Source organism: Pelophylax lessonae (genome assembly GCF_965119305.1).
Source record: "Pelophylax lessonae genome assembly, chromosome: 13".
NCBI classification, from domain to species: domain Eukaryota; kingdom Metazoa; phylum Chordata; class Amphibia; order Anura; family Ranidae; genus Pelophylax; species Pelophylax lessonae.
In genome coordinates, this window is record NC_138780.1 from 200608851 (window position 1) to 200623099 (window position 14249).

The 14249-nt window shown below is 46.5% G+C and overlaps 1 protein-coding gene across 3 annotated transcripts in view; it reads left to right on the forward strand.

The window, feature by feature from the left end:
• Positions 1 to 14249, forward strand: part of CLMN (calmin) — a 188018-nt gene that overhangs the window by 40747 nt on the left and 133022 nt on the right. The window contains exon 1 of one of the 3 annotated variants that reach the window (XM_082275363.1): positions 13460 to 13732. The exons of the other annotated variants lie outside the window; for them this stretch is intronic. Within the exon in view, the coding sequence (XP_082131489.1) occupies positions 13708 to 13732 (25 nt within the window). The 5' untranslated portion in view covers positions 13460 to 13707. Of the gene's footprint in view, positions 1 to 13459; positions 13733 to 14249 lie in introns of those variants that run through there. 3 annotated transcript variants of the gene reach the window in all.

A 14249-nucleotide genomic window follows, 5' to 3' on the forward strand; every position in this document is an offset into this window, starting at 1 on the left:
CTACACTACCACCAATCACACAGACTACACCACCACCACCACCAATCACACAGACTACACTACCACCAATCACACAGACTACACCACCACCAATCACACAGACTACACCACCACCAATCACACAGACTACACCACCACCACCACCAATCACACAGACTACACCACCACCAATCACACAGACTACACCACCACCACCACCAATCACACAGACTACACCACCACCAATCACACAGTCCCCCCATCATCAGGGCCTGTGCAAGGATTTTTTACACCCTAGGCAAAATTTAATTTTGCCGCCCCCTTGGCTCAACCCCCTGACTCCACCCCCTTTGTCAGTGTTAAATGGTTTGATTCAACCCTCTAACTGCTACATCTGCAAGACGGCTTGTTCTTTTAAAAAACAATGGACTTACTAGCAGGATCACCAGGTGTAAATAAAAGCGAGAAAACCTAAAAGGAAAACGAATGCAGCCACCCATCTAAGAACTAGTAAGCTGCAGTATAATAAATATTTTGCTTTGCTTTAACCACTTGCTGACTGCCCACCGCAGTTTTACTGTGGCAGGCTGGCTCGGCTGCGCGAAACAGCATAGCTCTATGTCAGTCGCGCACGTGGTGCTGGGGGGCAAGCGATCGCCACCGCGCTCCCGTCCCCACTCCCCCACTAGGCGGCGGGGATGCTGATGCACGGGGCCGGTGGCCACAAATGCTGCCGGGCACCTGCGATCCCTCCCCGCTGAGAGAGAAGGACGGTCGGATGTTGTAAACACAGCTGACCGTTCTTCTCTCTGGAATAATCACAGAGCACCTGTGATCCTTCTATACAGGATCACAGGTCTCTATGATCATTTCACAAGCCCCTCCCCCCACAGTTAGTAAACACCCCCTAGGCTCACGCTTAACCCTTTGATCACCCCTAGGTTAACCCCTTCCCTGCCAGTGTCATTTTTACAGTAACAGTGCATATTTATAGCACTGATTACTGTAGTAATGTCACTGATCCCCCCAAAAGTGTCAAAAATGTCAGTTAGGGGTCCGATCTGTCCGCCGCAATGTTGCCGTCCCGCTAAAAATCGCAGATCACCGCCATTACTAGTAAAAAAAGTTGATGTGTGTGAAAAAAATAAATAAAAATGACATAAATCTTTCCCCTAGTTTGTAGATGTGATAACTTTTGTGTAAACCAATCAAAATACGCTTATTGGGATTTTTTTTTTTTTTTACCAAAAATATGTAGCGGAATACAAATTTTTATTTTTTTTTTATTTTTGGGAATGTTATAAAGCAGAAAGTGAAAAATATATATTTTTTTTTTCAGAATTGTCACTTTTTTTTTTTGTTTATAGCGCAAAAAAAAAAAATCGCACAGGTGATCAAATACCACCAAAAGAAAGCTCTTTTTTCTGGGGGAAACAAAGGACATTTTTATTTGGATACAGCGTTGCACGACCACGCAATTGTCCGTTAAAATAACGCATTACCGAATCGCACATAATGGCCTGGTCATTAACCACTTGCCGACTGCCTAACGCCGATCTACGTCGGCAGTCAGCCCCTCACAGGCAAAGTGACGTAGGTCTACGTCGCTAGCCTGTGAGGGTTTAGGGAGCGAGCGCGCGCCCCCGGAGGCGCGCTCCTGCTCCCGCGCGGTCACGAACCCCCCCCCCCCCCGCGCGTGTGACCGGCGGACCCGATGTCCTCCGGTCACTCGGCGATCATCGGGGGAGAGGGAGAAAGGCAGGCGGCTTGTGTAAACAAGCCGCCTGTCATTCTCCCCTGTGTATGACAGATGATCATACAGTTCTACTATGTAGAACCGTTGATCACAGTTCATACACTAGTAGCCACAGCCAATCACAGTAGAAAGCACGCCCCTAGGGACACACATAGCCCCGCCCTTTCAAAAAAAAGTTAACCCCTTCACTGCCAGTGTATTTTTACAGTAACAGTGCATATGTATAGCACTGATTACTGTAGAAATGTCACTGGTAACCCCAAAAGTGTCAAAAATGTCAGTCAAGGGTCCGATCTGTCCGCCGCAATGTCACAGTACCGCAAAAAAATCGCAGATCGCGTTAAAAAAAAAAAACAAAAATGACAAAAATCTTTCCCTTTGTTAGTAAACGCGATATCTTTTGCGCAAACCAATCAAAATACGCTTTTTGCGATTTTTTTTTTTTTTTTCCAAACATATGTAGCATAAAACAAATTGGCCGAAAATTTAAAAAAATTTAGATTTTTACATTTTTTTGGGGGGGAATTTCATATAAAAAAATGTGAAAAATATTGTTATTTTTGCAAAATTGACGCTCTTTTTTTGTTTATAGCGCATGATCAAAAAAATCGCACAGGTGATCAAATACCACCAAAAGAAAGCTCTGTTTGTGGGAAAAAAAGGACGCCAAATTCGTTTAGATACAGCTTCGCACGACCGCGCAATTGTCCGTTAAAGTCACGCAGTGCCGAATCGCAAAATACCCCCTGGTCAGGAAGGGGGTAAAATCTTCCGGGGCTTAAGTGGTTAAGGGGGCAAATCTTTCCGGTCCAGAAGTGGCTAAATCAGGTATGAGGAGGAGACACTCGGCCCGATGATCTTTGACTTCTCTCATGTTGTTCAGGTCGATCGCCACCTCTTCAGGGTTGCCGATCCCTGACCATTTTATTAGAATAGTATGGAGTCCTTTTAATGGTCGGTTGCCTTGGCTCTTTCAATCAATCATTCAGGTCTTCCTAGGAAATGATTGCATCTACCAGCAAAGAACATGAGATGTTTCCCGCACCTGAGGAAGGTGTCAGCTACAATAAAGCACAGCTGCAATTATTTCACCTGGCAGATCCCGAGAGAGCGCCAACCCTCCCTGCTATTATATACACTCTTTATTATTATATACACTCTTTATTATTATATACACTCTTTATTATTATATACACTCTTTATTATTATATACACTCTTTATTATTATATACACTCTTTATTAGGTATGCCGGCTTGTTAACACACTTATCCTGACCGTGAATCATGTGGTTGCAGACACGGTCAAGAGTTTCAATTGTTTAACCAAACATTAGAATGTGAATCGATCGTTGGTAGCAGACGTGGGAGTTGTAGCATCTCTAAAGTGCTGACTTCCCGGGATTTTCACACTTTACAGTCTCTCAGGCAGACTGACGGTCCTTTCACACGAGCGATCTGATCAGATCCGCCTGTCAGTTTTTTAGGCGGACCTGATCGGGTCCTCCTTGCATCCCTATGGGGCAGCGGATGGCAGTGGAGACATCTTCTCCTCTTCCACCCGCTGCCATCCGCATTCGATCCTGTCTGTGAAATCCAGACAGATGGAAACCCTATTTTCCATCCGTCTAGAGTGACCAGTGCTCCCATCAGTGCAGAGTGACCAGTGCCCCCATCAGTGCAGAGTGACTAGTGCTCCCATCAGTGCAGAGTGACCAGTGCCCCCATCAGTGCAGAGTGACCAGTGCCCCCATCCAATGCAGAGTGACCAGTGCCCCCATCCAATGCAGAGTGACCAGTGCCCCCATCCAATGCAGAGTGACCAGTGCCCCCATCCAATGCAGAGTGACCAGTGCCCCCATCCAGTGCAGAGTGACCAGTGCCCCCATCCAGTGCAGAGTGACCAGTGCCCCCAACAATGCAGAGAAACCAGTGCCCCCAACAATGCAGAGAAACCAGTGCCCCCATTCAATGCAGAGTGACCAGTGCCCCCAACAATGCAGAGAAACCAGTGCCCCCATCCAATGCAGAGTGACCAGTGCCCCCATCCAATGCAGAGTGACCAGTGCCCCCATCCAATGCAGAGTGACCAGTGCCCCCATCCAATGCAGAGTGACCAGTGCCCCCATCAGTGTAGAGTAACCAGTGCCCCCAACAATGCAGAGAAACCAGTGCCCCCATTCAATGCAGAGTGACCAGTGCCCCCAACAATGCAGAGAAACCAGTGCCCCCATTCAATGCAGAGTGACCAGTGCCCCCATCCAATGCAGAGTGACCAGTGCCCCCATCCAATGCAGAGTGACCAGTGCCCCCATCCAATGCAGAGTGACCAGTGCCCCCATCCAATGCAGAGTGACCAGTGCCCCCATCAGTGTAGAGTAACCAGTGCCCCCAACAATGCAGAATGACCAGTTCCCCCATCAATGCAGAATGACCAGTTCCCCCATCAATGCAGAGTGACCAATGCCCCCAACAGTGCATAGTAACCAGTGTCCCCATCAATGCAGAGTGACCAGTGTCCCCAACAGTGCATAGTAACCAGTGTCCCCATCAATGCAGAGTGACCAGTGTCCCCATCAATGCAGAGTGATCAGTGCAGAGTGACCAGTGCCCCATCAATGCAGAGTGACCAGTGCCCCCATCCAATGCATTGCAGAGTGACCAGTGCCCCATCCAATGCAGAGCGACCAGTGCATGGGGAGTAGAGCGCTGCCTGATTACACAGAGCAGGGTTCTTTAGCTTACCCGACGCGGGCGCTGTCATACGAAGCCCCGCCTCCAGGACCGGCTCCTATGATAGACAGCACACTGGTGACGTCTATCATAGGTAGGAGCCAGTCCAGGAGGCGGGCCTTCGCATGACAGCGCCCGTGCCAGGCAAGCAGAAGAACCCTGCTCTATGTAATCAGGCGGCGCTTCCCATCCCCCCTTCCCCTCCAGAGGCAGCCCAATCGGCCCTACCTTAAGAAAATATCGGTCATATCGGCCAAGTTTGTGGCCGATAACGATACTTAAAAAAAAAAAGTGAATATCGGCCCCTGATTATCGGCCAAACCGATAATCGGTCGATCCCTAGTGTGTATCCAACTTTAGATTTACCTTCAGCTTTGTAGTGTAAGGACCGGCCTGACTGCATACACATTGAAAGTGTTTAGATCTGACCTCATATTATTTGGATTTGGTAAATCTAAAGGAAAAAATCTTCAGAGAATTGTATAGTGTGTAGCCGGCTTTAGACTGGGATGCCATTGAAGTTGATGTGTGTGGAAAGGCCGGCGTCCCAATACTTTTGGTAATACAGAATATATTAGATGTCTCATTCTCCTACAGCAAACACGGCCCGGCCTGGGTAAACATCCTCAGTACGGGGCGGGGAGCTCTCCGGGCTCTGTGTACACATCTAGGTAAGTCACCTGTTGCTGGTATTGGATGTAACCTAGAGAAGAGGATTCTGGGAGTTTTGGGTAAACACAGACCAAGGACAAGGAAGTATAGTTGAGTCGGGGCCACCGGAGGAGCCGGAGAGACTCCGAGATCTAATAATATAATAAATCATGATGAGCACACAGGGGGGGGCGTCAGTACAGAGACCTGGGTAATATGGGCCGGTCTGAACACCATGGGACAGATTTATTCCCAAACTATTGTTTCATCAGGAAGGAGCAAGCAGGGCAGCCATCAGAAATTTTGGGGCCCCTAACACAGCTTTAGGCCTGGGCCCCTCTGGGCCTGACCACCAAATCCACCCACTGACCATCCCACCGAGTCCTTCAGTGCACACACTTCTATTTTAACACTCTTACAACTTAATAAATGAAAATGAATCCAATCTATCAAAGAGACACCCCCACATATTCAGCAAAGAGACATCCCAATCCAGTAAAGAGACATCCCCATATTTTCAGCAAAGAGACATCCCAATCCAGTTAAGAGACGGCCTCATATATTCAAGAAAGAGACATCCCAATCTAGTAAAGAGACATCCCCATATATTCAGCAAAGAGACATCCCAATCCAGCAAAGAGACGGCCTCACATATTCAGCAAAGAGACATCCCCATATATTAGGCAAAGAGACATCCAATCCAGTAAAGAGACATCCCCATATATTCAGCAAAGAGACATCCCAATCCAGCAAAGAGACGGCCTCATATATTCACCAAAGAGACATCCCCATATATTCAGCAAAGAGACTTCCCAATCCAGTAAAGAGACAGCCTCATATATTCAGCAAAGAGACATCCCAATCAAGTAAAGAGACATCCCCATGTATTCAGCAAAGAGACATCCCAATCCAACAAAAAGACATCCCCCATATATTCAGCAAAGAGACATCCCAATCCAGAAAAGAGACTGCCTCATATATTCAGCAAAGAGAGATCCTAATCCAGTAAAGAGACAGCTTCATATATTCAGCAAAGAGACATCCCAATCAAGTAAAGAGACGGCCTCATATATTCAGCAAAGAGACATCAAAATCCAGGAAAGAGGCATCCCCATATAATCAGCAAAGAGACATCCCAATCCAGAAAAGAGACAGCCTCATATTTTCAGCAAAGGGACCTTTCAGCTGCAGCCGGCATGCTTTAGCAAGTGCTACTTACTTCAGCAGCAACAGCTCGGTCTCCTTGATTGGGGCCTGGGTGGCCGGGCCCCTCGGAACGCCTGGGCCCCCTTCATATGTATGGGCTGTTCCCCCCCCCCCCTCCCCTTGGTGGCTTCCCTGGGTGCAAGTCTCGTGTCTGGTAAACAGTCCCTGGAGTTCCCAGGCAGGCATTTTTCTCTGGGGAAGCTGAGCATACGGCACGCTTGTCACTTATGGAGAGTGTTTACTTAGTGCTGATCGCTTCAATAAATCCTTTGTTTTCTCCTTCATACTCGGTTACCTCTCACTGCTGCTGATCTCCTGCGGCCTCTTTGCAGCCACTTCATGTCTGTGCTCTGCTTGGCACTTCTCCGTTTATGGATGGTGACAACACTGGAACATTTCTGTGTGTTTAAACACAGGATGACACAAGGCAGGAATGCAATTGGGAGACAGGGACAGAGCGTTGTCACCCTATAACAGGAAGTGCCTGTGCAAGGACATTCATGGCGGGATCAATGGGCATTATTTTAATGGAGGATGCGGATATAAAGCAGGGCTCCCTCCCACCTCCCAAAAAATGTAATCTAATGCTAATGTTGCAAATGCATCCCCCGCCCCCCGGGTCCCGTACCGTGCATGCGCATTACTGATAGATCGCACATGCGCATCACAGAAACTGGAGCAGTTTATTATTGTTCAATGGCAAACCCCTCTGGGTCTCGTACCGTGCCGTCTTGTACCACACATGCGCGCGTCTTACACCCAGAGTGCTTTGCAATATAAGAGTACATTTCTGTATTGCTTATATGTAAGATCTCCCTGGAAGGCACTGATGACCCCCGACTGCACAATTCACTTTCAGTCTAGATCATCGGGGGGCAGATGCGACCCTTTGCTTGATTTTAGCCGGCCCTTGGGGCACTAATTCATCCACTGACATCAACAATGGGGCAGAGTACTTCCCAGTGACATGAATGGGGCAGAGTTCCTCTTAATCACACCAATGATGGGGTACTATTCTTCCCACTGACCCCAACGATGGGCACTATTCCTCCCAGTGACCCCAACAATGGGGCACTATTCCTCCCACTGACCTCATCGATGGGGCACTATTCCTCCCACTGACCCCAACGATGGAGCACTATTCCTCTCACTGACCCCAATCATGGGGCACTATTCCTCCCACTGACCCCAACGATGGAGCACTATTCCTCTCACTGACCCCAATCATGGGGCACTATTCCTCCCACTGACCCCCAACAATGGGCACTATTCCTCCCACTGACACCAACGATGGGGCACTGTTCCTCCCACTGACCCCAATCATGGGACACTATTCCTCCCACTGACACCAGTTATAGGGCACTATTCCTCCCACTGATACCAATGATGGGGCACTATTCCTCCCACTGATACCAATGATGGGGCACTATTCCTCCCAATGACACCAATGATGGGGCACTATTCCTCCCACTGACACCAATGATGGGGCACTATTCCTCCCACTGACACCAATGATGGGGCACTGTTCCTCCCACTGACACCAATGATGGGGCACTATTCTTCCCACTGACACCAATGATGGGGCACTATTCCTCCCACTGACACCAATGATGGGGCACTGTTCCTCCCACTGACACCAATGATGGGACACTATTCCCCCCACTGACACCAATGATGGGCACTATTCCTCCCACTGACACCAATGATGGGGCACTATTCCTCCCACTGACACCAATGATGGGGCACTATTCCTCCCACTGACACCAATGATGGGGCACTATTCCTCCCACTGACACCAATGATGGGACACTATTCCTCCCACTGACACCAATGATGGGACACACTTCCCCCCAATGACACCAATGATGTGGCATGTTTTTTTTAGTCCCATTGATGGCAGGATATTTTCTACTCCAGACAGCCACGGTCCTGCCCTCCTAAAGTCTGAAGGACAGTAAACTGGCCCTTTGTTTAGAATTCTAGAGAATTCCCTTGTAGTACATTCTTCTGCCACTAGCTGTCCTCAGTCTGATGGTCATCATCATTCAACATACTTCCTCTGAGCCCAGGTTGTTCTTGACCCACCCTAAGTCTGTGACTGGACAGTTAAAGGAGAAGCAGGACAGTAATAAGCTCATCTCTCCGCTCTTTCTGATCTGGTATCAGCCTAGTGCAGTCCCTGTACAGCAGGGCTGGAGTGTGAGAGTAAGAAGCAGCAAAAGGATTCAAACAGTTCAAGCATGCTGATAGGAGGAAAGAGCAGAAAGATGAGCTCATCGCTGTGCTGCTTCTCTGTTCACTGTCCAATCACAGGCTGGGGATGGATCAAGGTCAACCTGGGCCTAGAGGAAGTGGGATGAATGATGCTGGCCATCAGACTGAGGACATCTAGTGGCAGAAACCGGGGAATTCTCTAGACTGAAGATGAATAATAGGTTCTTCATTTTTCTCTAGTTATTTTTGGCTGGAAAAAAACAAACTGCAGAAGCTGGAGCAGTTTATTACTGTTCAATAGTAAACCGGTTTGGGTCTTGTACCGCGCATGCGGGGTCTTAGGCCCCGAGTGGTTTGCTTTGTTCCATATTATGCACAATGAGATCCCCCTGGAAGGCACTGGTGATGTAGCCTTTCCAGGGGGCACCTGTGGCACTACATTTTTGTAAATATTTTATTCTATCTTTTCATGTGACAACACTGGAGAAATGACACTTTGCTACAATGTAAAGTAGTGAGTGTACAGCTTGTATAACAGTGTAAATTTACTGTCCCCTCAAAATAACTCAACACACAGCCATTAATGTCTAAACCGCTGGCAACAAAAGTGAGTACACCCCTAAGTGAAAATGTCCAAATTGGGCCCAATTAGCCATTTTCCCTCCCCGGTGTCATGTGACTCGTTAGTGTTACAAGGTCTCAGGTGTGAATGGGGAGCAGGTGTGTTAAATTTGGTGTTATCGCTCTCACTCTCTCATACTGGTCACTGAAAGTTCAAACATGGCACCTCATGGCTAAGAACTCTCTGAGGATCTGAAAAAAGAATTGTTGCTCTACATAAAGATGGGCTAGGCCAGTGGTGGTGAACCTTGGCACCCTAGATGTTTTGGAACTACATTACCCATGATGCTCATGCACTCTGCAGTGTAGATGAGCATCATGGGAAATGTAGTTCCAAAACATCTGGGGTGCCAAGGTTCACCACCACTGGCCTAGGCTATAAGAAGATTGCCAAGACCCTGAAACCGAGCTGCAGCAAGGTGGCCAAGACCATACATGCAGTGCATATTTTTAGCACTGATTACTGTAGTAATGTCACTGGTCCCCCCAAAAATGTCAGTTAGGGGTCCGATCTGTCCGCCGCAATGTCGCAGTCCTGCTAAAAATCACAGATCGCCGCCATAACTAGTAAAATAAATAAATAAAAATTACACAAATCTTTCCCCTAGTTTGTAGACGCGATAACTTTTGCACAAACCAATCAAAATACACTTATTGGGATTTTTATGTACCAAAAATATGTAGCAGAATACAAATTGGCCTCAAAAGATGAAAAATTTTGATTTTTGATTTTTTTTGGGGGGGGGGGGGGGGGAATGTTATATAGCAGAATGTTAAAAATATTGTTTTTTTTTTTTTTTCCAAGAATTGTCGCTCTTTTTTTTTTTTATTATTTTATAGCGCAAAAAATAAATCACACGGGTGATCAAATACCACCAAAAAAAGCTCTGTTTGTGGGAAAAAAAGGACATTGATTTTATTGCAGGTACAGTGTCGCACAACCACGCAATTTCCCGTTAAAGTACCACAATGCCAAATCGCAAAAAAAGGCCTGGTCATTAACTGCTTGGCGACCGGCACACGACGATTTACGTTGGCAGTCAGCCCCTCGCGCCCCTTTACGTCGCTAGACTGTGAGGCTCTGGGGAGCAAGCGTGCGCCGCAGGAGGCACGCTCCCGCTCCTGCACCATCACGGACCCCCCCCCCCCCCCCCGCGTGTGCCCGGCGGACCCGATGTCCGCCGGGCACTCGCGATCTTCCGTTACACCGGAAGAAAAGCAGGCGGCTAATGTAAACACAGCCGCCTGTCATTCTCCCCTGTGTAAGAATGGAGATCATACGGTTCTACTATGTAGGACCGTTGATCTCTGTTCTTACACTAGTAGCCACAGCCAATCACAGTTAGAAACACGCCCCTAGGGACACACTTAGCCCCTCCCTCTCCAATAAAGTTTACTCCTTCACTTCCATTGCCATTTTTACACTAACAATGCATATGTATAGCACTGATTACTGTAGTAATGTCACTGGTAACCCCAAAAGTGCCAAAAATGTCAGTCAAGGGTCCGATCTGTCCGCCGCAATGTCGCAGTCCCGCAAAAAAGATCGCCGCCATTACTCGTTAAAAAAAAAACAACAAAAATGACAAAAATCTTTCCCTTAGTTAGTAAACGCAATAACTTTTGCGCAAACCAATCAAAATACGCTTTTTGCAATTTTTTTTTTTTTTTTTACCAAACCTATGTAGCATAAAACAATTATTTCATATAAAAAAAATGTGAAAAATATTGTTATTTTTGCAAAATTGTCACTCTTTTTTTGATTATAGCGCATGATCAAAAAATTGCAGAGGTGATCAAATACCACCAAAAGAAAGCTCTGTTTGTGGGAAAAAAAGGATGTCAAATTTGTTTAGGTACAGCGTCACACGACCGCGCAATTGTCCGTTAAAGTCACGCAGTTACGAATCGCAAAATAGGCCCTGGTCAGGAAGGGGGTAAAATCTTCCGGGGCTTAAGTGGTTAAGGGGGAAAATCCTTCCGGTCCAGAAGTTGGTAATTCACAAAAGTGTATTTTTTCCCAAAAATTTGCGTTTAAAACACCGCTGCGCAAATACTGTGTGACATAAAATATTGCAACGACCAACATTTTATTTCTTACTGTCTCTGCTAAAAATAAATATATATACAGTGGGTACGGAAAGTATTCAGACCCCCTTAAATTTTTCACTCTTTGTTATATTGCAGCCATTTGCTAAAATCATTTAAGTTCATTCTTCTTCCTCATGAATGTACACATAGCACCCCATACTGACAGAAAAACACAGAATTGTTGACATTGTTGCAGATTTATTAAAAAAGAAAAACTGAAATATCACATGGTCCTAAGTATTCAGACCCTTTGCTGTGACACTCATATATTTAACTCAGGTGCTTTCCATTTCTTCTGATCATCCTTGAGATGGTTCTACACCTTCATTTGAGTCCAGCTGTGTTTGATTATACTGATTGGACTTGATTAGGAAAGCCACACACCTGTCTATATAAGACCTTCCAGATCACAATGCATGTCAGAGCAAATGAGAATCATGAGGTCAAAGGAACTGCCTGAAGAGCTCAGAGACAGAATTGTGGCAAGGCACAGATCTGGCCAAGGTTACAAAAAGATTTCTGCTGCACTTAAGGTTCCTAAGAGCACAGTGGCCTCCATAATCCTCAAATGGAAGACGTTTGGGACGACCAGAACCCTTCCTAGAGCTGGCCGTCCGGCCAAACTGAGCTATCGGGGGAGAAGAGCCTTGGTGAGAGAGGTAAAGAAGAACCCAAAGATCACTGTGGCTGAGCTCCAGAGATGCAGTCAGGAGATGGGAGAAAGTTGTAGAAAGTCAACCATCACTGCAGCCCTCCACCAGTCGGGGCTTTATGGCAGAGTGGCCCGACGGAAGCCTCTCCTCAGTGTAAGACACATGAAAGCCCGCATGGAGTTTGCTAAAAAACACCTGAAGGACTCCAAGATGGTGAGAAATAAGATTCTCTGGTCTGATGAGACCAAAATAGAACTTTTTGGCCTTAATTCTAAGTGGTATGTGTGGAGAAAACCAGGCACTGCTCATCACCTGTCCAATACAGTCCCAACAGTGAAGCATGGTGGTGGCAGCATCATGCTGTGGGGGTGTTTTTCAGCTGCAGGGACAGGACGACTGGTTGCAATCGAGGGAAAGATGAATGCGGCCAAGTACAGGGATATCCTGGACAAAAACCTTCTCCAGAGTGCTCTGGACCTCAGACTGGGCCGAAGGTTTACCTTCCAACAAGACAATGACCCTAAGCACACAGCTAAAATAACGAAGGAGTGGCTTCACAACAACTCCGTGACTGTTCTTGAATGGCCCAGCCAGAGCCCTGACTTAAACCCAATTGAGCATCTCTGGAGAGACCTAAAAATGGCTGTCCACCAACGTTTACCATCCAACCTGACAGAACTGCAGAGGATCTGCAAGGAGGAATGGCAGAGGATCCCCAAATCCAGGTGTGAAAGACTTGTTGCATCTTTCCCAAAAAGACTCCTGGCTGTATTAGATCAAAAGGGGCTTCTACTAAATACTGAGCAAAGGGTCTGAATACTTAGGACCATGTGATATTTCAGTTTTTCTTTTTTAATAAATCTGCAACAATGTCAACAATTCTGTGTTTTTCTGTCAGTATGGGGTGCTATGTGTACATTCATGAGGAAGAAGAATGAACCTAAATGATTTTAGCAAATGGCTGCAATATAACAAAGAGTGAAAAATTTAAGGGGGTCTGAATACTTTCCGTACCCACTGTATATCTGTGTGTATGTTTATTTATATATATATATATATATATATATATATATATATATATATATATATATATATATATATATATATATATAATGTGTGTGTGTGTATATATATATATTTATATAATGTTTGGGGGTTATAAGTCATTTTCTAGTAAAAAAAAAAAGATTTAAACTTGCAAACAAAAAGTGCCAGTATAGAAAAAAGTCTGGTCTTCAAGTGGTTAATCTAGTTATTTTTGGCCGGGGTGCTCCCTTAAAGCTCGGTGATCGTGTTGACATCTATTTCAGCATTCCGCGATTTGCATAAGCACTAAATTTAGCGCTCCGCTCCCAGGCGAAACCTGTCTGACACCCTCGCAGCTGGGTGACGTTGCCTGGCGCTGCGAGGGTTACTAGCAGCCTATGCCAGGGCTGTCCCCATTGCACTAATTACCCGTTACATAACAATGGCTTTTCTGTGCCAGCCACATTCTGCTGTTTATAGCACAGAGGATCCTGGGAGCTGCTCCAGTTTATTGCCGCGTCCAGGGAAACGATCGCTGCCTCTTCCTGCGATCTGCCCTCTAATTATTAACACGGCAAGGCTGGCATTAGCTTGCTCAGGGCACCCATTGGGTAGAAGGAGCCGAGCACCTATTGTGTGTGCTGGGTGGGGAGGATTACAGGAGCACAGGGCTGGGTCACACTCATCCAGCATGAATGTACGGCACTGCAGGTACACAGCCAGCCCAGCACACCTTCATTCCACACACATTACTGCGCGCTAGAGGCTCGCTGCGAGGCCATGGACACCATCAGAGCACGATGGGGTAGGAAATACTTTACACTTTCCGTCTTCCCTGCCAATGAAAAGCAAGAAATAAACCGCTATGCCGACCAATCACAGCAATCCTTGCTACAAGTTTGCAACTAAAACAGTTGAGTGCTGTGCGGAATCATTTTATTTTTGGCACTGACCTCCAAATTTCCAGGACAAGCTATCGGGGTGAACCCCCTTCTTCACCTGGGTCTGAGAGCACTGCTTGGAGCTTGAAGAAGGGGGGACACCCCGAAAACTTGTCCTGGAAATTTGGACGTTAGCGGAAATAAATACGGACAGTTCCCAATTATTTTTGTTGCAAGTGCACCAATCCGGCTCCAATCACCTCAATACAAGTTTGCAACAATCAACCTTGTAGTTTAGGATTGTATCTTCTATGATACATTGTGTGTGGATGTCCTATAGAGTGATACATTGTATAGGTGGATGTCCCATAGAGAGATACATTGTTATGTGGATGTCCCATAGAGAGACACATTGTATATGTGAATGTCCTATAGAGTGAT